The sequence below is a fragment of the Miniopterus schreibersii genome (assembly GCF_964146895.1).
Source record: "Miniopterus schreibersii genome assembly, chromosome: 15".
In the NCBI taxonomy this organism is placed as follows: Eukaryota; Metazoa; Chordata; class Mammalia; order Chiroptera; family Miniopteridae; genus Miniopterus; species Miniopterus schreibersii.
Window position 1 is genome coordinate 8,694,481 of NC_138115.1, and position 27,273 is coordinate 8,721,753.

General features: G+C 42.6%; 1 protein-coding gene across 1 annotated transcript in view; it reads left to right on the forward strand.

The window, feature by feature from the left end:
• Positions 1 to 27,273, forward strand: part of LOC308568204 (cadherin-related family member 3-like) — a gene marked incomplete at its 5' end in the record, with an annotated part of 67,295 nt that overhangs the window by 9,486 nt on the left and 30,536 nt on the right. The window contains 6 exons of the mRNA XM_081160842.1: positions 677 to 848; positions 2,418 to 2,506; positions 20,228 to 20,322; positions 22,588 to 22,695; positions 24,152 to 24,348; positions 26,262 to 26,439. Of these exons, the coding sequence (XP_081016968.1) occupies positions 677 to 848; positions 2,418 to 2,506; positions 20,228 to 20,322; positions 22,588 to 22,695; positions 24,152 to 24,348; positions 26,262 to 26,439 (839 nt within the window). The remainder of the gene's footprint in view (positions 1 to 676; positions 849 to 2,417; positions 2,507 to 20,227; positions 20,323 to 22,587; positions 22,696 to 24,151; positions 24,349 to 26,261; positions 26,440 to 27,273) is intronic.

Below are 27,273 nucleotides of genomic sequence, written 5' to 3' on the forward strand. Positions count from 1 at the left end.
TCCCATCCATTTTTAGGTGCGAGGCAGTTTAGGTTTGTGATTAAGAGCATGCACTTGAGGTCAGATGGAGTCAGAGCTGTTGCATTTCTCTGAAAACTTGGCTGAGTTGCCCTGGCTGGTTTAGCTCAGTGGTTAGAGAGTCAGACTGCGGGCTGAAGGGCGCTGGTTTGATTCCGGCCGAGGGCATGTACCCCTGTTGCAGGCTCAATCCCTGGCCCTGGTCGGGGCGCATGCAGGAGGCAACCAATCAATGTACATCAATGTCTCTCTCTCCCTCTCCCTTCCACTCTCTCCGAAAAGCAATGGAAAAAATACCCTTGGGTGAGGATTTAAAACCCCCCAAAAAAGCAAGAAACTTGGCCAAGCTGCCTGACCCCTTCACCCTCAATTTCTGCATCTGTAAAGTGCATCCAGTAACAGTACAATTAACAAAGGATAGAATGGCATGTTTGTTGATGCGCGATAATCTCTGACAAATCCGGGTTGGGAGAGGGACTGAGTGAGGCCTGTCATTAGGAAGGATGACACGGAAAGGCTGGAGGCTGAAAGGGAGAGAGCACGTGGCAATTCTCTGCTCATGGAGGTTTGCGATAAGAAACCCGGTCCTATCGGGGATTACAGGCCCTTAAGAAGCCCGTCACTGGCTCCACGGTCTGCCCTTCTCTGTTTCATTTAGTTATTGACCACTGGCGTCCCCAGGCTGGACTTCGAGACGGTGGCCCTCTACTCCTTGGTAATCTACGCCAAGGATAGCCGAGGGGCGGCCGCGGCCCTGACCGCCTCAGTCCAGGTCGCCGACGTGAACGAACCGCCCGCCTTCAGTGGAGCCCTGGCCCGCAGGGACCGAGGTAGGTGCTCTTGGGGGGCAGCGGCTGCCTGGGGGGGGCTGTGTGTCCCAGTCCCGTGCGCCCCACAGTGTCAGGGCCAGAGGAGGGATGAGGGGAGCGATGGTAACAAGCTGAGGATGAGGGCCGAGCCCCTCCGCTCACCCTGCAGCGGGCCCGCGGGAGCACCGCCGGCCACACTCCTGCTTGGAGGCGAGGCCACGGACTTAGAAAGTAAAGTAACCCGCTCAGCGTGAAAAAAATTATTTGCTGTTTGATTATTATATACGAAAGTTACTCTTTTATTTGCGTGATTGTTTAATTAACAGCAAGCCTATGTCATTAAGTTGGAAGCTTTGGAGGGCAGGGCCATGCCCTTTTTACGTGTGCCCTCCCTCCCTCCCTCCCTCCCTCTCCCTCTTTCCCAATCTCTCTCTCTCCCTCTCCCTCCCTCTTTCTCTCTCCCTCTCTCCCTCTCTCCCTCTTTCCCTTTCTCCGCCCTCTCTCCCTCTCCCTCTCTCTCTCCCTCTCCCTCCCCTTCCTCTCTCCCTGACTTTCACCTCATGTGAACCTTTCTCTCACTCTCTGTCTTTCTCATCTGACTCTCTGCATAGTCAAGTATTGAAGACCTGCATGTGAATGATTGATGTTCTCTATTGAAAACAAGCACTTGAGGTTAGATGTTGGGGTGGCCACAAACTGGAGAGAGTTACTAATCCTGCCTGAGCCTCAGTTTCCTCATTGGTACATGGAGGCCTTAACCCCTACTTTTGAAGCTCGCCTGAGACAATGTGTTAACATGGCAACCACAGTGCCGAGCACGCAGTAGGTGCTGAATAAATGTTAGTCGTCTTCCATTCCTTCCCCCAGCAGATGATAAACACCCCAAGGACAGATTCAAGGTGAAATTGTGTGCTTTGGACTCCTAAAACCATGAGCCTGGTGCCAGGTTGCTTGTGGACACTCCATGAGCATTTGTGTACGGGATGGCCAGGCTGACGTCTTAGTTGTGGCCAGGCTGACGTCCTAACAGGCCTGTGGACTCCTTTGCTGTCCACAAATCCTGCCCCCTAAACAGTGCGACAGGGGCTCCAGGGGTGGGTTAGCCTCTCAGTGCCCCAGTGTCCCTGATCCCCGAAGAGTTGTTTGACCAGTAAATTGGCAAGTTTGTGGTCCCCACTGTTTTAGAAACGGATAGAAAGAGGGCAAATTTGAGGAAAAGACAGACATTGATAAAATCATCAGACAACATTAATGTATTGCTTGTGTGACCTCGAGTCACTCAATCTTTCTAAACCTCAGTAAAATGGAAATGATAACATACCAATGACATCAAGTGCTCAGCAATCAGGAAATGTTCAGTGCTGTTCTTGTTTACATTTATAAATCTCTTTGCTCTTCACCTGACGTGTAATAGATACTTGACAAATGGTGTCTATTTTTATTATTATGGCTGTGATTATTATGATTAATGGGAGTCACCCTATAAAAACGTCCATACTGAGCAAGCACAGTGCCTTAAGTTTTATCTAAAATCCAAAAGTCGATGAGGGGCTTTGGGGCTTATAACATCTATCATACATTTTCTGGCAGTTACTGAGATTTATATCCTGGAAGACACTGCCCCAGGCACAGTCATTTACAGAGCCTCGGCCAAGGATCCAGAGGATGCCATTTTGGAGGTAATTTACGGTCCAGGGTAGAGCGTATCGGTGGCTGGTAGCTTTATGTATGACGGCATTCACATATAAAGCTATGGGGATAATCGGTGCATTCATTATGCCACAGTTCAGGTTCCAAACATTCCTCTTGCCTCAAGCATCAGGACACTTCAGGTGAAAATGATTGAGGGCTGGGCTGTCTGGGTAATTGCTTCCCTTCTAGTGCATTCCACCCATGCAGGCAGGCCCAGTGAATCCTTAGGTATTGACAGAAGATGCCAAGTCATTTCATCTTGTTCTTGGGGACTTCGGCTACACACACACTGATGAGAAACAATACAGCTTTCTGGTAGAATTAACTTGTATTTCACAATGCTGGGTCTCATCCTCAGGCTGTGTAATGCTCCAGGAATGAAGGAATTTTCAGGACAGGTATCTTCCAGTTATAGACACCATGGGAGGGGAGGAAACTATGGACTCTGTGCCAGGAGGCTTGGGTTTAAATTCTTGCAAACTGTACTGCTGCAGGTCATTTAACATTCCGCCTTTCTGTTCCAGCTGTAAAACTGGGGAAAGGATATCTGCTTTGCCTTTTCTCCTATTGCTTTCTCTCATGTTATAATGAACTTGAAAGTCATTTTTTAAACTATAAAATATCTTACAAATGACAAAATTTATATTACTCTCTTAATTTTTGATGCTGTATAAAATGGTTTAAGGCATTTTTAAGCTATAACATTTTTAGCTAATGGACTGATAGACAAGAATATCATGTTTTTAATTCTTAATGTTGTATCACTTTCCCAAATTGGCTAGAAATTAGAGAGTTGTACATGTTGAGCTATACTTTCAACATTTACAATTTACTGATAATGCTACTAGGTTATCGTTTGAGGCAACTTGACTCTTACAAAATTTTATTTAAACAAAGAGATGGCCATTAATATTTGGGGCATTGCCCACACAGTTTTTTAAAAGCACTAAATATACTCAAGTAATTACACACACAAAAACACTGCTGTTGTCAACGTCCCCACCCCATCTGTCTCATCCTCACAGTGAACAATGCCACATCCAGGATGGGACTCGAAAGGTCACAGCTTCCTTTACAACGGGCAATTAAGTCTCCTAATCATGCACATTGGTCCAAATCAACATGCTCAAGATTGCAGCGCTGAATCCAGCACTGAGCAACTCCAGCCATAAGAGAATCCGCTGTCATATTGTAACTGCTTCCTTGGTGTTCTCCATGGCAGCTCACCCACCATGCTGACATTCTAGGGTGGAAAGCACAGCACAGTCCCATAGGGGTTAGCTGTGCTTCTAACATGCAATTACAATGACTTACTAGTCAATTAATGCAAGTTATTTAGTTTCAAATGAAGGACTAGCAATTGCTTGTTCATATAGATTAAACGCTCTGGCCCTGGCTCTATATTTTTCTCAGAAGAGAACTGGTTCCTGGACCATGTTTGGAAGCCTAGTGCAGTGTTTTTTGCGGATTTTACCAAACATGGAATGACATTTTAGTGTTGACATAGGCTGTGGAAACTTATATTTAGACACAATAGATCAGACCAGATGTGTTGTTCAAGTCCTCATGACTGGGCAACAATTTTCAATTGTTTGTCTTCATACTGACTCAGAGAAAAACTTGTTTTAATCTGAGGAAGAGCTTACCACCATTTGGGAGCTCGATGTATAACAATAATAATGCAGTTAATAACTGTTAAATATTTATCATGGGACAGGCACATACTTTATATAATTGAATCCTTACTTAATTCCTGAAGTAGATACTATTGTCTACTCTGATATTAATGAATGAATGGATCAATAAGGTAGAGTATTATGTCTTTAATATATAAATGAGGATCAGTTAGGCTAATAGAGATCAAGTAATTTATCTAAAGAATAAGTGGTCCAGTTGTGGTTCAAACCCATGTCCATTTTTCTCTAAAGCCTATATGTTTCCTATCGTACCAATAATTCCCAAATTGCTTCCACAAAACACAAGTGCTACCAGATGCTCCAAAAGATCCTGTGATCAAATGATTTTGAGAAATAATGTCTCCATATCTCCTCTAAATGAAAAATACACAACATGTTAAATGCCCTGAGGAGTTCTATAATAGAGACATGTTAATTTAATTATATTTAAAAAATTTTTGCATTGCACTTTAAAAATATATTCTTATCGCTATTTAGAGAGAGAGGAAAGGAGAGGGAGAGAGAAAGAGAAACATAGATGTGTGAGTGGAACATCCATTGGCTGACTCCTACATGCCCCCCCACTGGGGATCAAGCCTGCAACCCAGCCATGTGCCCTGACCAGGAATCAAACCTCGATGGGAATTGAACCAGCAACTTTTTGGTGCACAGGATGATGGCCTACCAGCTGAGATGCACCAGCCAGGGCTTCCATAGCCCTTTTTCCTAAAAAAAAAAAATATATATATATATATATATTCATATCTTTATTGATTTCAGAGAGAAGAAGGGAGGAGAGAGAGAGATAAAAACATCAATGATGAGAGTCATTGATTGGCTGCCTCCTACATGCCCCTGACTGGGGATCGAGCCTGCAACCCGGGCATGTGCCCTGACCAGGAATCAAACCTAGATCTCCTGGATCCTACGCCTGTGTTCAACCGCTGAGCCATGCCTGGCCCGGCACTTTTTAAAAAAATCCTCACCTGGCCCAGCCGGGCTTGGCTCAGCAGTTGAGCATCGACCTAGGGTCCAGGTGATCAGGGTTCGATTCCCGGCCAGGGCACATGCCCGGGTTGCGGGCTGCAGCCGATCAATGACTCTCTCATCATTGATGTTTCTATCTCTCTCTCCCTCTCCCTTCCTCTCTCTGAAATCAATAAAGATATATTAAAAAAAAAAATTAAATTAAAAAATAAATAAATAAAATAAATAAATAAAATCCTCACCTGAGGAGTGAGAATATTTTTCCATTGACTTTTAGACAGAGTGGAAGGAAGAGGGGAGGGGGAAAGAGAGAGAGGAGAGAAAGAAACATTGATGTGAGAGAGACACATCGATCAGTTGCCTCCCACACCTGCCTGGACTGGAAGCAGGGATCGAACCTGCAACCCAAGTATGTGCTCTTGACTGGGAATCAAACCCATGACCCTCTGGGTTTGGCCAATGCTCTAACCACTGAACAACAGCCTTCCATAGCTGGCCAGGGCCTTCCCTAGCTCTTTTAAATAAAAATTAACACCTGTTAACATTTTACATAATGACTAACTAGCATTCCACAGAATAGAAAGATTATATTAAATCTCATTGGAAGATTGATATAATGTGACATATCCCTGGTATTGTTATAATGATGAAAGAGGAACTTTCAGGTTAGGATCTGGCCCATAGAAATTTATATAATAAGACTGGATTTCATCCATATATAGACTCACCTAAGTTCCAGGATTAAGACTTTTCATGCTGCACCACCATTGATACAACACATATTTTAAGATCCCTGACATTCTAGTTAGGGGGTGTTCTGAGATATAGAAAAAGTGGCACTACTCAGCATGAACAAACTAAAAATCAATTACCTTTCTTGGACATAACAGGGCAAACCAGCATTCCAAAATCTCGAGTGATGGTTGAATCCAAAGAGTCACAGAATATTCTGCTTACTTGAAGCAGAAACTGCTAGATCCATAAACTTGTATGAAGACTTACATGGTAATTTTTATGAATTGCTGGAGACTGAGTATGGACTATTATGAGAGAGAGAAACTTCTGGGTGCCACAGTCTCAGGAGGACTTGTGCTTTCATAGGTTTTTACCACCAAGAACTACATTAGGTTCTCACAGTGAAGATCCAGAAAAAATCACCTTGTGTTTCTGAATGAGAGCAGAGAAAAGATTCATGGTATAGTAAACCCCAGAGCCTTTTCCATAACAAAGGCCTACTCTTCAGGGAAAAAGAGTCTTTTTGAGCCTTATCTCACCTGGGATACACACACACAAACACACAGACACCCCTAGACAAATCATATTCAAGGTTTAGAACTTCCCCCCACAAAAAATCTTAAGAGAAGTCATAGGGAAAAACACACCTTACCTATAGAGGAACAAGGATAAGAAATGCAGCAGACTTGTCAATAGAAGCCATGCAAGCAAAAAGATAATGGAATAAAATACTGAAAGTGTTGAAAGAAAAAAAAAATCAACTAAGAATTCTATATCCATTGAAATTATCCTTCAAAAGCAAAAGAGAAATGAAGACTTTCTCAGACAAGCAAAAACTGAAGAAATTTATTACTAGCATACCTGACTTGATAAAGAAAGTTTATCAGCAAGAAGGAAAATCATATAGGTTAGAAACTCAAATCTACATAAAGAAAGAAAGAGCAGGAGAGGGGAAATAAATAAAGGTAAAACAATATTTTTATTTTTAATTTATATAAAAGATAACTTAAATAGTAACAATATGTTAGAAGATTATAGCATATTGATAAATGAATGAATGATAGCTATGTCATAAGTGACAGGAGAGAGGGATTGGAAATATTCTGTTATAAGATTCCTATACTATGCATAAAGCAACATTGTTTTATTCAAAGCTACACTTAGATTAATTAAAAATGTATATTGGAAAAATGTATATTGGAAACTCTGAGGCAAAAACTAAAAAATTTTTAAAATAAGTACAATGGATATGCTAAAAGTGGAGATAAAAATGGAATCATATAAAATAATCAGTTAAAACAAAGATTAGAAAACAGTTACAAACATGGTAGATATTAATTCAGCTAATACAAATGGTTTATATGCACCAATTCAAAGACAAAGACTGTCAGACTGGATTAAAAAAGGGCCCAGATATATTTTATCTGCAAAAAAACTACTTTAAATATAAAAACTCAAAAAGGTTCAAAGTAAATGGATGGAGAAAGATATACTCTGATAACATCATCCAAGAAAAGCTGGAGTAGCTATATTAATTTCAAGCAAAAAGTGGAGAGTGGTCAGCTAGGGAATGCCCCAAACAGGCAAGTCAGTAGTGAGATGGTTAAAAAGTAGCTGCAGAGAGAAGACCCACCTCCTTTCTCACACTGCAGTAATGAGATCCCAGAGTTGATGGGAGGCTGACCTTACTCCTCCTCACAGAGGTCCTCCTGATGCTTCCGTGGGTCTCAACTCTACCCCTACTCTCCATGTCACACTCCATCCATATTACAACCTTCCTGGTTCAGTGGTGGTGGGAGTATTGGTGGTGAGGGGGTAGCATGTGTCTTTCCCTATTATTTATTACATTGCAAGTGAGTTTTGGAAATCTAAATACATGATCTCAATTCAATTCTGCTTTAAGAATCCTACTTCTTGAGGTCCTGTAGATGCTGCTGACTGTCATGAACAATAAGTGGGGCAGAGAGTCATCTTACTCAACATGTATTTTGTCTTTTCCTCTTAATGATGAAATAAACATATTCCCTAAAAGTTATCTTTCACATAGCATGTTATGCCTCATTGTGACTATCAAAACAGTTAATTAGGACCTTGTGAAAATAAGCCCAGGCTTTGAGGACAAACAGCATGAGGAAACAGTGGAGATGGGTGAGAGTGAGGCTGAGGTTAGGAAGAATGAAATTGGGATAGAACTGGCATATTTTCATGAAATAAGGTTTAATATCTCCATTTCAAGGTAAACTATCTCATTCAAGGTATCCCAAAGTTGATGACAAATCTTAGCATATAGATAGATCTTAGATATATACTGTCATTTCATTAATAAAATTTTATTTCTTTTGGGAATTACATCATGAACTAAGGAAATAATCAGCAAATCCAGCATTCTAATAACTTGTTGGAAAGATTTTTAAAAATTCTAATGAAGAATAATTTATGAAAGTTTTATGGTAGCCTTTGAAAGATAAAAAGATACACCATTTAATGACAAATAGAAAACTATTTCTATGGTTTTATTGTTTTTCCCTCTTTGGTAGAATAAGTGCAATGAATGAATGTAGGCCACAGATTATATATGAAAATAAACTATTTTCCATTCAGTCAAGTATATTGACTGAAGGCTGACAATGATCAGATTTTATGGTAAAGTGATATTTGGGAATTCTAAGAGGCATAATTAGTGGTAGAATCATCAAATGACTCAATTATACTGCATTAGAGCTTATAATTATGGATCTGAGGATTTTAATTATATACTCCTATTTTATAAGTCCGCTGTAAAACAAACATTAAAGGGGTAAAAAGATGAGTCTATTGAGTTAGAAACCAGAATATGTGAATTTTGCTTTATAATTTGGGGTGCCAATTCTGGTTTCAATAGATTATTCTTAAGTATCATCATTTTAGGGAAAAGGCTCATGTTTTCCATTGAATAGCATCTACATTTTCAATTTTGATGTTTCCTGTGTGTGGGGAAACACATCAAATAGGTAAAAATGTACCCAACTGTTGAAAGTATTAGGCCATGTCACTTTTGTACATATTTTGCAGATAGAATTAATAAATAGGAATCTGTTTCTTCCTTTTGTAAGCCTTAATCACTCAGAATGTATATTGGAATCATTGTGGCTGCAGCTAAGAGAAAACTTGACCCAAGAGAGGTTTTTGGCTGCAATAACTGAAAAGATTGTGCTTCTAGCACAGCTGAATTCTGGGTTCACATGATGTAAACAGGCCATGATGTAAGCAGTTCAGTATAGGACTCCTGAAGTTCAGTCTTTTCTGTCTCCACTTGGTAACATGGAGAGGGCAGGAATCTGAGTCCCTGCAGCCTACCCGGTTGAGACCCATCTGAAGCTCCCTCCTTGAGTTCCGGGAGTCTTCCTGGCTCTGATTGCTTTATGTGCTAGCCCTCAACCAATTACTGTGGCAAGGTAGAAATAATGCATTGATTGGCTTAGGTCATGTGCTGACCAGGAATTTTAGGTGAGAGGGGTTTGAACTGCAAACTCATAAGGATTGAGAATGAGGGAGGTTGATTCAGCAAAGAGCTGCTATTATATGTGCCTGAATAGATGCTCTACAGTCTAAAACCAAATGCTGCTCACTATAATGAGACTGTATTGAGTCAAACTATCAGCACTTGCCAATCTTCCTTAACTTTATTCGTTGTTGACAGAACCTATTTATAATCTGAAAACTGCAAAATCCCTTCTCATTTTGTCCATGTTGGTCAATATTAAAACTATATTCCCCTGAAAACATTTATAGAAACAAATGCTTCAAAACAGTAACTTTTAGTGTGAGTTATTGTTTGGCAAAGAAATAATTTTTTTAAATTGTTGACAGTATTACAGATGTCCCTCATTTTCCACCCTGATTTGCCCCCTTCACTCAGCCCCCCCACCACACATTGTGGCCCTGGGCTATGCATATATGCATATATGTTCTTTGGTTAATCTGCCTTTTTATAACACTAATCATACTTTGTCATCATTAAAAAACACACAAAACAACACCTCTCTCATGAAACTATAAGCTCCATAAAAGCAGGGATTAGCTCTGTCTTGTTCACAACAGTAATCTGGTGTCTATAAAGGGCTTAATAAATAAAACTTAAAACCAATGGGAGAGAAAAACAAGCTGGTGGTGTAGGTAACAGCTGCACCCGCCGCCTCCCGCAACCACATCAAAATTACAACTAAAATACAGAACCACCATCACTCAGAGCCTCCTCAGACCTGACTGAACAGAAGCCCCACAACCAGGGAACTGGAGAAGCACCGAGACCCACAGGAGGGGCGCAGACGCGGGCGGATCGGGGCTGAATCGCAGAGAGGAGGCCACGGGCCCACACCCGGTGCCGAGGTTAAAACCCGGGAGGGAATCTCGGCGGTGGAGTTTTCCCAGAGAAGTGAGGATTCCCAGCCCCACAGCAGGCCCCCCGCCCAGGGCTCCAGGACCAGGAAGAGACGCCCCCAAAACTCCAGGCTGTGAAACCAGCGGGGACTGTCGCTGAGGGTCGCGGAGGCTGCGGGAGCCCCAGCAGCTCCTCCTAAAGGGCCCGGCACGGACTCACTCGGACGCGCCCTCTGAGCCCAGCGCCGGGCAGCAGCCGGAAAGGACCCGGGACACTCGGGGGGGAACTAACCTGCCTGAAGTCGGGGCGACAGCTGGAGGGGCGGCTTCCTCCCAGGCAGAGGGGCTGGCAGAGGCGGTGGCTCCTTTGGCGAGTCCTCCCCGCACACAGCCGGCAGGCAGGCGCCATGTTTGAGTCGCCAGCACCCGACTCACACCTTTGGCCCCGCCCCGTGATTCCCGGAGGCCCCGCCCCTCCCCACCTGCAGCTCATCCGGGCCATTTCCAGGGGCTTTTCTGTGCAAGTGGCCCCTCGAGCCTCATGCTTAGGACTTTCCTAAAATCTCTCAAACAAGCAGCAGCGGGCCCCATACGGCTTGATAAGCGGCCCCAGGCCTGGCACTAGCGGCAGCTGCACTGGCTCATGGCTTGGCCTCTCCTGGGCACCGCAAAGCCCAGCACAAGCAGCAGCCAACTACGGTTTGCTGTGTAGCTCATGCTGGGTGGCCCTGGGCAAGGCACTGGCACAGGCTGACTTTGCGCCTCCCAGGAGGGCCCTGAGACAGTGCACCTGGTGGTCAGACTTGACCATGCTGGATTACAACCCTACCACATCCACGAGTGACACACTCAAGGGGCGCACTTGGTGAACACCAAAGCCCCACTGAAGTAAATCCTGCTCCACAGGGGTGTCTGCAGCACAGCAGCTCTTTGGCTGTAGTTGCAGCTGGTCCTCACAGCCGATTTGCCTGGGGGTCAGTTCCTCCCAGTGACTCCCAACAGCAACCAAGGCTCAACTACAACAGGACAGTGCACACAGCCCACACAGGGGAGCACCTAGAAGGCCCAGCTCAGCTGACTGGGGAGGCTGAGCCACTGGACCCTACAGGGCAACTACTACACAAAGCCACTCTATAAATTCCAGGAGACATAGCAGCTCTACCTAATACATAGAAACAAACACCTGGAAGCAGCCAAAAATGGAGGCAAAGAAACATGTCACAAAGGAAAGAAGAGAAGAAATCTCTAGAAGAGGAACTAAATGAAATAGATCCAAGCAAGCTAACAGATACAGAGTTCAGAATTTTGGTTATAAGGATGTTTAAGCAAATGGTTAGGGAAATAACTGAGAAAATCCATAACATAATAAAGTACCAATTTGAAATGAAGGCTACGGGAACTGAAATGAAGAAAAATTTACAGGGAATCAACAGTAGTGTAGAGGACGCTGAGAATCAAATGAGCAATTTGGAACATGAGGAAACAAAAAACACCCAACCAGAAGAGCCAAAAGGAAAAAGAATCCAGAAATATGAAAATAGTATAAGGAACCTCTGGGACAACTTCAAGAGGCCCAACATTTGTATTATTAAGGTGCCAGAAGAGGCAGAAAGAGACCAAGGAATTGAAAACCTATTGGAAAAAATAATTACAGAAAACTTCCCCTACCTGGGGAAAGAAATCGACTTTCAAGTCCAGGAAGCACAGAGGGTCCCAAACAAGAGGAACCCAAAGAGGCCCACAGCAAGACACATCATAATTAAAATGCCAAAGGTTAAAGACAAAGAGAGAATCTTAAAAGCAGCAAGAGAAAAGCAGTTAGTTACCTACAAGGGAACACCCATACGACTGTCAGCTGATTTCTCAACAGAAACCTTGCAGGCCAGAAGGGAGTGGCAAGAAATATTCAAAGTGATGAAAAACATGGAACTACAACCAAGATTACTCTACCCAGCAAAGATATCATTTAGAATTGAAGGTCAGATAAAGAGCTTCACAGATAAGAAAAAGCTAAAGGAGTTCATCATCACCAGACCAGCACTACAGGAAATATTGAAAAGTCTTCTTTAAGAAGAAGCTAATGAACAAAAGAATCTGATGAACTAAATAGATCCAGAGGCATTGACACATGCAACAGACGAACATATTTCAGAGGAAAGAGGGAAGGGGGGTGGAGGGTGGGAAGAGATTAACCAAAGAAGTTATATGCATATATGCATAACCCATGGACACAGTCAATAATGGGGTGAAGGCCTGGGGAGGGGGTGGGAGCGAAGTGGAGGGGGTCAGTTGTGGGGGAAAATGGTATACCTGTAATACTCTCAACAATAAAGATAAATTTAAAAGGTAAAAAAAATAAATAAAACCAATGGGAAAGATTGCAAAATAAAATATATTCCAAGAAAATAGCTTAAGATGTTCTGTCATTTAATAGAATTTTTAAATATTTAAAAACCATATTAACTGCAAAGGAGTTAGAACTGTTTTGAATCCTGTTTACCCATCTTATGAGTAGTTCCCTGGTGACCATTTTGCTCTAGGTGCTGAGAAAAAAATGTTGAATATGGTGTGTAAAGGGGCTAGTGAATAAAGTTGACAATAACCAGAGGTACAGATAGGTGCTATAATGTCAGACAGTAATAAGAGATAGCAATAAGGTAGGGCCAAGGGGAAGAGCAGGGGCAATGGTAGGCCCTCTGAGCAGGTGACAGTTGATCAGAGACCTGAATGAATTTAGGGAGGCAACTAGGCATATATCTGGGGGAAGGATACTGCAGACAAAAACAGCAGTAAGCACAGAGGCCCTGAGGCAGAGACAGGTTTAGCATATTTAAGGAACTGCAAAGAAGCCATTGTAATTGAAAAGCAAAGGGCGAGGGCGTCAGGAAGAGATGAGGGAAATACAGCCGGCAACCAGACTACAAAGGCCCCTTTAAAGATTATTAAGGACTGGATTTTATTTTGATTAATGTGGAATGTTCTTGGGAGGTTATGCGTAAAGGGACAAATGATATTATTTACATTTTAAAAGTTCATGCTGGCTTTTGTGTGAAAAAATTGGCTGTGAATAGGCAAGACGGGAAGCAGAGAGACCATTTAGAGATGACTGCAATAGTTCAGGTGAGAGATGATGGTGGCTTGGTCTAGGGTGATGGTAGTTGGGGTGGTGAGAAATCATCAAAATTTATACATTTTTTTCCTCCATTTTATTATGAAAAATTTCAAACATAAAGAAAAGTTGAAAGAGCTGAAAAATGGAAAGAGTGAACACCCATATAGTCATCATTAAGTTCCATAGTTAATATTTTTTTAATGTCTTTATTATTACTCAGCTACCCATTCTTGTATTCATCCATCAATCACTCCTATTTTATTTATGTCTTTCAAAGTTACAAGCGTAGTGCCCTTCACTACTAAATGAGGCAATTTTCATATGCTTTAAAGGTAATGTTGACAGACTTGTAGACGAATTGGACATAAGGTGTAAAGGAAAGAGGGAAATCGAGATTTCCAGGGTTTTTGGCCAGAGCAGCTCTTGAAGAGGAGAGGGATTGAGGAGGAAAATCGAGTGCTTCGTTTTAGACACGTTGAGGTTGGGAAGGCAGGTGGACATCTAGGAAGAGTAGGCAGCTTGATTATAATTTTTAGAGCTCAGCAAAGGCATGGGGCCTGAAGCATCAATTTGGAGATACCAGCTAATACTTAGTAGTAATTGTTCAGAATGAAATGAGAGGACCTAGGGAGTAAGTGTGGATATAAGAGAGAAGAGAGAAAGTTCAAGGACTGAGCCTGGAGGTGCCCCAATATTTGGAGGTTAGAAAGACTAAGAGGTTGAGAAAATAAAACTGAGTGGGACCAGTAAGGAAAGGACAACCAGGAGAGTAGAGTGTCTCCTAGAAGCCCAAGAAGACGTATTTCAAGAGGGGATTAATCGAGTGCTGCTGAGTTGCTGAGGGGATGGGAACCGAGATTAACCATCACCGAAGGTGGCAATAGGTTAATTGCTAGAACTCAGGTACGTGTCTGGCACATAGCAAGTGTTTAATGAATGAATAACTGGAGCTCTTTGGTGACCTTGATAGGTGGAGTAGTTCAGTGGAGGATATTGGGGAGTTTGTTGATAAGAGACTGAGCTCTTGAGGGCACATTGGGAGTGTTGGGGGCAAGGTTTGGGGTATCAGGTGGGATGAATAATTGTCATGGTGATGAGGACTGAGCTTCTTGGCGTGACTGAAGTGTGTGAGCTGTGACAGAGCATGGCCTGATGGTCTCTGAAAGGGGGCAGAAGGGGAGGATCTGCACTGATGGTAACTGCTGCTTGAGACGGATCTCTTAGGAAGTCCAGGTCACTGAAGCAGTTGGTGTTGAGGAGAGAATAAAGGTGGCCATCATCCTGGGAGCAGGACACACTCTTTGTGCTCCCTTCAACCTGCTGGAGGCAGTGCCAAAAATTTGGGAAGAGGCAACCATCCCAGGAGCCGTTATGCAGGAATTCATAATTTGAGTCTATTTACAGAAGGAAAATGAAGATTCAGCAGTTACTATCCTATTCAAAGTCAATAGCTGTACTGAACATCCAACAAGACAAAACACATGAAAATGTTCTGTTCATATTTGAAAGTTAATCAGAAATTAACATCACTTCACGTTGACAGTGCCTACCTACTTAAATCTTTGCCCACATTTTTTAAAAGGAAAATGTTTTGTACCTAGTAGAAAAACTAACTTTTTTTTTTTTTTTTGGTTGCTTGATGTCAAGTAACACAGCAAGGGAATGGTTTACTTTTACCTAACTGGTTGTTTATAGCATAGACTTTCCATATAAACTTGTGTTATCTGCATCTATGTCTTTGCTTTGCATAAACAGGCAGCGATCTTACTCTTCTTGACTCAGGGAAGACTCAGGAAGTGTTTGCAGGCAATGAATCACCTTGAGTGATTCATTTGATTTTTTAAATTTAAATTTTATTGTGGCAAGAGTGCTTAATACGAGATCTACTCTCATGACCAATTTTTAAGTGTAAATTATAATATCATTAGCTATAAGCATAGAGTTGTACAGCAGATCTCCAGAACACACTCATCTCATATTCCTGAAGCTTTAAACCCTTTCGTAGCAACTCCCCATTTCCCCCTCCTGCCTGCCCCTGGCAACCGCCACTTTACTCTCTGCATCTATGAGCTCAGCTGTTTCAGATTCCTGTGTAAGTGGAATTACGCAGTATTTGTTCTTTTGTAACTGCTTATTTCACTTAGCATATGCCCTTAAGGGTCACCCATTTTGTTGCATATTGCAGGATTTCCTCCTTTAAAGGTTTAATATTCCACTGTATTTATATATCACATGTCCTTTATTCATCTGTCGATGGACATTTAGGTTGTTTCTACATTACTCTAGTGTGAATAGTGCTGTGATTTGGGAGGGCTAATATATTTTCAAGATTCCAATTTCAATTCTACAGATTCAATGCAACCCCTTTCAAATTCCCAATGGCATTTTTAAACAGAAATAGAAAAATTAATTCTAAAATTCATATGAAACCACAATAGGCCTTGAATAGCCAAAAACAATCTTGAGAGGAAAAGACAAAGCTGGAAGCATCACGCTTCCTGATTTTAAAATTCATTAAAAAGAAAATCAAAACAACATGGTACTGGAATAAAGACCAAAATACAGACCAAAAGAACAGACTAGAGAGCACATAAATATATCCATAGATGTATAGTCAACTGATATTTGACAAAGGTACCAAGAATACATGATGGGGGAAGAATAGTCTGGTGAATAAATGGTGCTGGAAAACTGGATATTCACATGCAAAAGAATGAAACTGGACCCTTATCTTACACCAGACATAAAAATCAACTCTAAATGGATTAAAGATCTAAATATAAGACCCGAAACTGTAAAACTCCTAAAAGTAAACATAGGGGAAAAGCTTCACGGCATTGGCCTTTGATTTCATGGACATAATACCAAAAATATAGGCAACAAAAGAAAAAATAGACAAGTGGAACTACCTCAAACTAAAAATCTTCTGCACAGCTAAAGAAACAATCAATATGGTGAAAAGACAACCTACAGAATGATATAAAAATATTAGCAAACTATCAAATATTGATAATAAGTTACTCTAGCCTGGTGGGCGTGGCTCAATGGTTGAGCATCGACCTATGAACCTGGAGATCATGGTTCAATTCCCAGTCAGGGCTCCGGCCTGGGTTGTGGGCTCGATCCCCAGTGGGGGGCATGCAGGAGGCAGCCGATTGATAATTCTCTCTCATCATTGATGTTTCCATCTCTCCCTCTCCCTTCCTCTTTCTGAAATCAATCAAAACATGTTAAAAAAAAAAAAGAAGTTATATGAAGAACTCCTACAACTCAATAGCAAAAACCCTAATAACCCGATTGAAAAATGGATGAAGGACTTGAATAGACACTTCTCCAAAGAAGAGATGCCAGTGGCCAAAAGGTATATGGAATCATGCTCAATGTCACTACTGTCAGGGAAATGCAACTCAAACCTACAATAAATATCACCTCACACTTGTCAAGATGGCTATTATAAAACAAACAACACAACACGACAAAAACAAAAACAGCAAGTGCTGGCAAGGATGTCAAGAAATTGGACACCTTGAGCATTATTGATAGGAATGCATAATGGTGCAGCTGCTATGGAAAACAGTATGGAGGTTCATCAGAAAACTAAAAATAGAACTACAATCTCTTTTGGGTATTTATCCAAAAGATTTATTTCTGAGTTGCCCCCCGCCCCCCCATGGCTTGGTTTTCAACCCTAACATCACCTTAAAATTTCATCTCTTGTGACACCAAGATAAAGAGGGGGAAAGTTTGAATCACATTATTACATTTTTGACAGTTCTGGTATGTGGAGAAATATCACTCAGTTTAGGCACGTACCAGCCAAATGGATTTGAGAACTGAGGCAATTATCTGGGTTATTCAAGCTAAAGAACAATTTTGTTTGAAATGCTATACAATTGGGGAAAATCTGATTTTAAGAAAAGCTTTAATTACCTAGAAAATAATCTTTAACTCTTCACATGAAAGGCAGATGTTTAGAGAAAACCACAGTCAGATTTTAAATAAATATTTCTGGGGAGTATTTACTTCATCTTTGCACAACTTGCACCCTCGTCCAGCAGGTGGCGTGCAAGTTCGTCCTGTAGCCCAAAGTCAGGCTACTGCGAAATCACCTTGTAACAAGCAGTAACACTGAACAATCTCAGGATACATTATTATTTTCTTGCCTTAGAAATTGCAAATGTATACATCCCGGGAATGTTTTTCATAGGTAAAGTCCATTATCTTACAAAGATATGCGCATCAAAATGTAATTATTTAAAGGATATGTGAAAAGAATGAATAATTTAAGTCTATTCATACAAGGCAAATGAAGATTCGGCAGTGACTAGCCCTGACAAAGGACACTGTGCTCTGCTATTCAAGTTTAAAACGACATTTTTATGACACTAAGAAAGAAATTATAAATAAAATATCTGTTTTTTGGAGGATTTATTTCATTATTTTGAAATATGCCTGAAAACATATCCTGGGAAATAGCACGGCAATTCATACTGAATAGGACTGTCGTTCTTCTCCGGGATGCTTTTAGCGAAACAAAGAAAGACCTGGGTTTGGGTTTCAGCATAACCACTCACTGGTTCTGTGTTCTTGGACCATTTCCTTAACATTTGTAAGCCTCAGTTTCCCCACCTGTAAGATGGGGCTGAGAAGAATACAATCTCATGGCATCATTGTAAGGGTTAAATGAGCTAATTCAGGAAGGTGCCGAGCACAGACTCTGGGTCAGAGTCACTGGAAGCCATCACAGTTGTTTTTATTGTCACTGATGCTAAGGACACAGAGAGCCCAGTGGGGGTCCCGTGTCCCTGCTCTTGCAGCACTGAGGCCCCGGCTCTCCTCACTGTGTTTGGCCTGCAATTTGAGCTCTGACATTTCCAATTCCTGAGCTCCCCTGAGAGCAAATAGTCAAGAACAAGCCTTTCAGAGAAACTGGGTTTTGAAGTTAAGTCCATCCAGGAGCGAGGGCTCCCTTACCACACAGTCTCTTCTGGAAGCTGTGGTCACCCGGGAATGCTATTCTTATATTTCCTCACCAGTTGATGCTGTTATTGCAGATAAATTGGGAATGGGGAGTGAATTAGAGTTGCCTGGCCCCACGGAGTTAACGTGTCGTCCCTTGGACTGCCTTCCTATTCAGGGGACCCTTCATTTAGGTGGCTTTCCCGGCGATGGCCCTGGCTGCCTAGCAACCGCCAGCTCCAGCCTTCCTGGAACAAGGCAGGCAGCCGTCGTGCATATCAGCGCCATCAATTTTTTTTTTTTAAAAAAGACTATCTCAATATATGAAAAATTAAACATCATAAAAATACAGCTTCCCAATACATGTTTTTTCCAAGCAATTGCTGACAACATGTAATATGGAAATGGAATTGGGAACTGCAAATTTTTGAGTGACTCTGAACATAAATGAGGGTGACTTTAAAAAAGTTATATGCATTTATATATAACCAGACCTAGTTCTTGTGAGCCGAGAAATAGGCGTCATTAGTCCTGGGTTTGCCTGAACAGTAAATATGTGATGAATTTTCCTGCAGTTCTGTATGTTAATATTCTACAGCATTGATTTACAAAAAAAACAAAATCGCCCTGGCCAGTGGGGCTCAGTTGGTTGGAGCATCCTCCTGTACACCGAAGGGTCATAGGTTTGATTCCTGAACAGGGCACATACCCAGGTTGTGGGTTCGATTCCTGGTTGGGGTGCCTACGGGAGGCAACAGATCAATGTTTCTCCCCCTTCCTCTCTTTCTAAAATCTATAAGAAAAATGAAAGAAGAAAAAAAAGCAGAACTCAATTCCATCTTATTTATATGTGTAGAAATGGATGGTACGAATTTAAATTAATCAGGACATGATGATTCATCAGAAAATCGATAAATTAAAAGGTCACTAATTTCTCCAAACAATTTTTAAGGTTGCTTTGCAAACCTTCTGTGTTTAATCTTCTCTATTAAATTATCTCTGGGTCTACACAATTATTAAGTCAGTAGCACTCAGTATAATTAACTCCTGATATTAATCCTCTCATGGATTTTTGCCCCGGCTTTTTCTCATCATTGGACTCTTGCCGAATCTGGAAACCTTGACCTCACCTTCCCTCTTTGGCAAAAGTTCGTGGTAGAGATGCAGTGCGGTGACTGAGAGCTCAGCTCTCAGACTGGGGCAAGCCACTTGAATCCTCTAAGCCTCAGTGTTCCTGTCTGTGAAATAGGGATAACATCAGCACCTGTGACAGGGTTGTAGTGACAATGAACAGACAATGTATTTGAAGCATTTAATGGACTAACTAGAAGATAGTACGAAGGGAAGTCAGTGGGATGTTAAGAACAACTTGAGAAAGGATTGCCCTTGCCTGTCCCACAGAAAATGAGTTGAACAGCTGTCCCAGTATTTTAGTTTCCCCTCTATGACTCCCTGTCCCTCAACACCACCCCTCCAGGAAAAAGGGTATCTTCAGACCCACCAAACAAAATAATTTCTGAGTTCTCACTATACAGTCAGCTTGTTTCTCTAAATGCATCTCCTTTTCATTTAATTTTAGCTTTGAGTGGAGCGTTGTGAGAAACGTTCAGATAACATACTGAGTGTAAGAGATTAGGAAATTCATTTGCAATGTTTAGGGGGGGTTGTCTGGCCCGAAGGCAGTTGAATGGAGCACAATGTCATCACCATCGCTGCTGGCGAATGTGACTGAGCGTCTGCCATACCTGGGGTCGGGGTGGGGGGGGCCCAGAGCACCGAGGGAGTGAGGCTGGTCCTTGGGGTGCGCCATCCAGCTAGGGGACCCGTCGGCGGGCGTCTCTGTAACATCTTGCCTTTTTTTTTCACTGTCCCATAAACAGTACTTCCTTTCCCCCGAGGGCTCTGGCTTCACAATCGACAGCCTCGGAACAATTTCTACAACAGCAGCTTTTGATTTCGGGAGGGAAGCTAGAAGGTAAGCGCTGCTGCTGGCTTCTCGCCCACTCCAAGTGCCTGTCCCCTGGTTCCTATTTCTGTCTGCGGGGATGTTCCCCCAATGCGGCCTCACGGGCCCCCCGATGGAGGTCTGCTGGCACTGCCTTAGCCTGGGAGTCATCGCCCGACTATAGTGGCACAGTCGCTGCTTTCGGGCCTGGGTGTCGCTATTTTGGCCCCTCTGAATTGGCTGACGCTTCCTCCTTTTTCCCTCTGCATCTGCCAGGTGGGTTGCCCTTGGTTTGTAGTTATTATTGCTATTTTTACAATGGTTTTTATTACCACCCTTTTCAGTTATATGTTCCACACCCAAGCGCTTTGAAGGAAAGCAAATGGACCGCTAAGCCCTCCCAACAGCCTTGCTCCTGAATCTCACAAGGGGATCTTCCCGGCTGTGAAAGTTGAGGATGGTGTACATCCTGTGTTAGCATCTTTAGGAAAACAGGTTGGGAGTTGAAAAATGAGATGTGTTTTCTCCTGCTGACTTCATAAAGTGTGCTGGAGGACAGGTCTCCTAAAGTGGCATTATCTTTATATGTTTTGAGGGTAGAAAAATTGTGAAAATCTTCACCCGTTTTCCCCGCCTCCCCAGTTCCTCTGCCTGTCTACTCGGGTTCATTAATAGCCCTGGGAACAGTGGCTAATGCCCATCACGGTGCCCTTTGATTTTGGCTGGTGGACCTCATGGAAAAACGTTTATGTGCATTCCAACTTATAACGCTTGAGATTTGTGAACAAATGGGAGTGAGAGTCATTAACAAGAGTTTTAAAAATTAATTTTTTCCTTGATAAGTGAAAACTAAACTTTTCCTTTTTTCAATATCTTTGAAATCAGAGGAGCTGACACAAAAATTGAAGCTCTGTTTGTAGAACTTTAAAAAATAATTATTTGGCTAAAGTTTTGTAACGGATTCTCACTGAAGTTCTCCAGAGAGAACCCCATTCCTTAATTTTCTCCGTAACTCTAGAGTTTCTAGGGTCACTGAGCAGACCTTTAAGTGGGAATAAAGGACATTTTGGAACGCCTCGTTGATTCTTATCAATTCCTTCCCTTCAAAGGAGATACTGGGGCCGTGAAATTGGTTGTTCAAATGCTGGTGCAAGACTTAGAAGGGCTCACTCCTTCCTGACTCCCTTGCAGTCAGCTCTCCAGCATCCAGCGAGCCCAAATGTAATTTGAGGTCTTTGGGGCTGTGGAATCCTGTCCACACCTCATTTCTCATTCTGTCCATTCTTGTAGTTTAGGTGTCCCAGAATTATTTTTAAAATGTCTTTATTCTTTTTCTGAGAGAGAGAAATGTTGATTCATTGTTCCACTTATTCATGCATCCATTGGTTGATTCTTGCATGTGTCCTGACTGGGAATCGAACCCACAACCTTAGCGTATGAGGACAACGCTCTAACCAACTGAGCCCCCAGCCAGGGCAATGTCTTTATTCTTAAAAGTGAACTGGCTTTATGATTTTTGTGAAGTTATCTCAACAGTATCTTCTGGTAGAAAAAGTTATAAAATAAGAGGAAAATTGAGAACTTGTTCAATTTTTAGTCTAAATAGAAGGAAAAGAGGAATTTTGGTCTCATTTATCAGTACATTTCAAGGTAAAATAGATTTTTTTTTTTTTCTATGACCAACTATCCCGGTTTGCCTGGGACTGGGAAGTGTCCCGGGATGTGCGGGGGACTGTCAGGGCTAGAACAAGACAGTCCCGGCAGATTGGGACTGTTGTCTGGATCATCGTTTATGGACACAGTCTTCTTTCCAAGAGGATATATTTTCCCCCCATTTTAAGCACTCTCCTTGAACCCAGGCACATCTCTGCTAAAATAAAACCCTTTTGTCATCTAACCCTCCCAACATGTCCCCACTGTCATTGCGTTGGTGGGAAGTGCTCTCATTCCTTCTCTTTCGCATTTGTCATCAGTTTTCAGTATTGAAAGGTCGGTGTGTAAGGGTAAGAGCCCATAGCTATAGCTTTGTTTGCTCTACCAGGCTAAGCCATCTACTGTGCTTTTTTAAATTATTGATGGGGATTAAAGACCTTTCTAATTTCCTTTCAACAGATTTGACTAATTTGGTTCCTAATGAAATCATTTCCAACTGTTAAAATAACTGGTTTGACTGACAGTTTAACTAAATGAATCAATTGTTTTAACTGGTCAGTTAAGTCCCAGAGGTTCTGTTTCCGTGAAAGCCTATTAGTTACTATAAAATCTTAACTGTCTTTCCTGTGGCTGCATTTTCAGTTTCTCGCTAGCTATTAAAGTGGTTGATCCTGGAGGACTGTTCACTGCTGGGAATCTAAAGATTTTCCTCATCAATGTCAACAATAAAGACCCAGTTCTCAACTGCAGGTAAGACAAGAAAAGTCTTCTAATTGACCTTGAAAACTGGATATGAAATGTAGTCTCTAAAATTCATTAATGAAATTTCCATTAGAATGCAATGATTTTCTTTTCTTTTTTTTCTTTTTTTCCTGAGAAGGAAAATAAACAAGTAAGATGTAAACAATCACTTAAGATGTAAGATTCTACAGGAAAGGCTTTCTTAAAAACAGCAAAAAAAATAGATTTTTAAAAAAACTCTCACCAGAGGATGCTTTTATTGATTCCAGAGAGAGAGAGGGAGAGAGAGACAAAGAGAGAGGGAGAGACAGAGAGAGAGGAAGGGAGAGACAGAGAGAGAGGGAGGGAGAGACAGAGAGAGAGGGAGGGAGAGACAGAGAGAGAGGGACGGAGAGACAGAGAAAGGGAGGGAGAGACAGAGAGAGAGGAGGGGAGAGACAGAGAGAGAGGGAGGGAGAGACAGAGAGAGGGAGGGAGAGACAGAGAGGGGGGGGGAGAGACAGAGAGAGAGGGAGGGAGAGACAGAGGGAGAGAAACATCCATATGAGACACATCGATTAGTTGCCTCACGTATGCTCCCAACCCAGGATCAAACCTGCAACCTAGGTATGTGCCCTGACCGGGAATCTAACCTGCAATCTTTTGGTGTCAGGATAATGTTCCAGCCACCTAAGCAACCCGGCCAGGGCAAAGAAAATAGTTTTAAAGTATAAAACGTATTGAAATTGCAGCAGAATAAGGTGGTGTTAGTGTAATATATGTAAGGGGATGGATTACCTCTCACAGCCTTCAAGGAAATTCTGGTTAAAATAATCACCAAGGTGTTTATAAAAACACAGTGGGGGTCAGCAATTTTAAGATAGTGGTTCTTGCCCGGCCGGGCGTGGCTCAGCGGTTGAGCGTCGACCTGGGATCCAGGCGATTGGGGTTCGATTCCTGGTCAGGGCACATGCCCGGTTGTGGGCTCGATCAATGACTCTCTCATCAATGATGTTTCTGTCTCTCTCTCTCCCTCTCCTTTCCTCTCTCTGAAATCAATAAAGATATAAAAAAAAAAAAAAAGATAGTGGTTCTTACCCTAGGGGCTGAGAGCACAGCGACTAAGCGTACATACGTTCTCTAGAGTCAGTTAGGCTTGGGGTCAAATCCTATCGCAGCCACTTGGATATTCACTTCTGAAAGTTACTTACTTTCTTAAAAGCTGAGTTTCCACATCTGTAAAATGGGGAAAAAATGGTATCTGCTTCCTGGGACTGTGAGAAATAAATGGGGGGAAAATGTGAAGAGTACTCGGCATTGTGTCTAAACGAGAGGCAAGGGCTGAATGAACGGGTTGGCTATTCACATTGTCAGCTTCCGATGGCATGGTGACCCCCTCTAACCCCTGCCCCCCCACCGCCAGAGGGCTAGGAAAGGACACACACCAAGCAAGCTCCCCCCTAACAGTCTTTCCTTTTCAAACAAGTTTATTCAGTATTGAAAATGGTGTCTTGAGTGTTTCATCTGTAACGTCAACTCTGCACAATAAAGTCAGCATCACACTGGATGAAGAAATCCCAGTTGGGAAAACGATTGGGGTATGCCAGGCAACCGACGAAGATCATCTGGGAGATTTAACCTTTGGGCTAGATCCACGGAATGGTTACTTTGCAGTTGACAAAGGTAGGTGGGGAACGATTTTCAGCAAATGATCTCTCTTATATATTATCGTTATCATTTGTTTATATTCGATCTCCTCTCTAAGACCGAGTTTTTGGAGGGTAGGAATCGGATTGTCTTCATTTGCAGAACTCCTACAAGAAGCCCATAGTAGATGCTTGATAAATATCTGCTGAATACCCTCTGCAAGGCCTGTTCTTTGTCCATGATGACCTCACACGCGGTTCTTCCCCCTGCTGCACAATGACTGCTTTAGCGCTGCAGGCTCCCCCACCTTAGGGCTCATCTCAGATCGAAATCATTCGGCTCCCCTTCGGGCCAAGTTTTTGTGAGAGAGAATCTGATCGGACCTTTTAGAGTCAGTCACTCACTGTGCAGCCAATCCGCTGTGGCCGAGGCTGGGGTTGGTCAGCAGGTGTGGTGTATGAGACTTCTGGGCTGAGCAGAGAGGGAGCTGTCACCTTGGTCACCTTGGTCACCTTTAGCACAGGTGCAGGTTGGAGCCATTGTAGCTGATGCTCTCGGTGTCCCACCCTCAGGCCTTAACATTTCAATTTCCTGATTTCCAACTGCCAATATCTGCATTTCTTTGCTTGAGGGATTATTTGGGGGTCTGACATCTGCCCCATTCCTGCCCCACAAATAGCAGGTTCAGAGTGTTGGAACCCCATAAGCTCTCAGTCAGATACTGAAGAGAATTGGTGTATAAGTGCTCCTGCTCCTAGCCCCTGGCGTGGAACAATTTTGAGTGTGTGTTTTGCATTGACTTCCAGAGTTCCCCAGAACTATCAAGCTCTAGTTATCCACACGGGTAACTTGCTTGATAATATATTTTTTATTGGCAGCCTTCCCCTCTCTGTCTCACTACACCCATGCCACCCTGCCCCGGGTCGCCTCCCAAATAAACCATGGCACTGAAATCCTCATCTCCCATCCTGCTTCTGAGAAGGACCCATTCGAGACAGCCGCCCCCCTCTTAGCTGAGTTACTGCACAGATCTCTTGTCTGCTTTCACATTCACCCCGCCATTAGCCTCAACAGACCAACTAGGATGAATGTAGGGGGAAAGTCAAATTGGATTACACTTCTCCTCCAAGTAACACCCTCCTGTGATTTTCCTTTGCACTTGGAATGCAGTTCAGACTTCTCACTTCGTTCCCCAAACCCTGGTCTCTTGTCTCTCTCTCCAACGTGTTCGTGTTTCTTGTCTCCCCCTTGTCCATTACACTGCAGCCGAAACACTAAGCTGCCGCCTCCGGACTTTGGTCCTTGCGTCTTTCAGAATCTTACCATTAGACATTAAGTATATCACATTATGGTTTGTATTTCCTTAATAATATGCCTATTGAATTTTTTTACACTCGCTTAGTGACTTGTCTCCCAGCCTAGACTGTAAATTCCATAAAGGCAGGGACTTTGCTGTGGTACACACAGCATTCAGCACAGTTCCAGGCCCGTGGCTGTCATTCCATAAATGTTTGCTGAATGAATGGGTGGATGGGCTGGTTGGGAGTCCAGTGAGTTATGATCTTGTTACTGTGTTTTCACTTATGATGCTCTCTCTGCTGGGAATGACCTCCTCCCACTCACCCCCATTTCCTTATCTTTCATGTCCTTCGAGGCCTAAATTAAAAGCGCCCTCCTCTAGAAAGCTTTCCCTGGTCTCCTAAGTAAAAACACACGCAAAACAACCAAAACCAAAAAACCAATTTTGTTTTTGCTGCCAGCTAACCTATGATTAATGTACTTATTTTGCTGATAAACAATTACACATCGTGCCTACACTTTAAATCAGTTTCTGAATTCTACTGAACAAGGCATAATTCATACTTTATCTCTCTCATTGCTGTGTAATGAAGTCATTTTGAAAATGACAGCCCGAGCCGGTTGCAGCAAGCTGTGTTGTTTTTTTGCAGAGCAGGGGACCGTGGTCACGGCTGCCCGCCTGGACGCGGAGAGAGCTGGCTTCGCGCGTGCTCAGGCCTTCGCCATCAAGGCTTGTGACCGTGAGCAGCGCTGTGCAGCGATCCCGGTGACGGTCCAAGTCCGCGGCATTAATGACAACGCCCCCTTCTGCGATCAGTATCTGATCAGGTGAGCTGAGCTGCGTGGGCTGGGCTAAGAATTCAGTGAGTGGCGAGCAGAGGTATTGCTCTATTTATTGGCTCAATTAAACGTCAGTGAATCGTCACGTTGACCCTTGTTCAGTCTCCTGTTCTGGTCCTTGGAAATGACCTGTTGAAAGCTGAGTTTCCTGGATCTGAGAGTAAGCTATTAAAAGTGTATGTTTTGGGGTCACAGATCTGGCTTGGAATCCTGGTGATCTTGGGTAATTTACTTAAATCCTTTGATCTTCAGTTTCTTTCTTTATAAAATGGGATAACAATAGGACTTACTCTATAGGTTGGTTTTGAAGAATAAGTGGGATAATTTATGTAACATTTTGAGGACAGTGCTGAGCATATGGTGTCAGTTTCACAAATGCTGTCTGTCTATCACAGTCCCATAATCCCTTTTCTGAAACCCTGGGCACTGGATATATTTCCAGATAAAGATTTATTTGAATTTTAGGAGTGTAATATGGTGTATATACCATATATTATGCAAAAGTCCCCAATTCAAATCCATGAATAACTCTGCAGAAAACATATGGAAACTCACAGTAAGTGGGACAAAGAAAGATCTGACAGTTCAGGTGATGTTTGGATGTTAACAATTAAAGGTCAGGTCAGGTTTTGATGACAAGTAAGTTCTGAGAAAATCCGGAGTTTCAGAGCTTTTGGATTTTGGAGTTTGGATAGGGATTCTGGGGCTGTATTCCTGCCAGCATGGCTGCTCTTATTACTTGAAGCTTAGTCCCTAAACCCACCTCTCTGTCACTCTTCTGTGTCCCCCCTCACCCCAAGCTCTCAGCTACACAGAGGACAG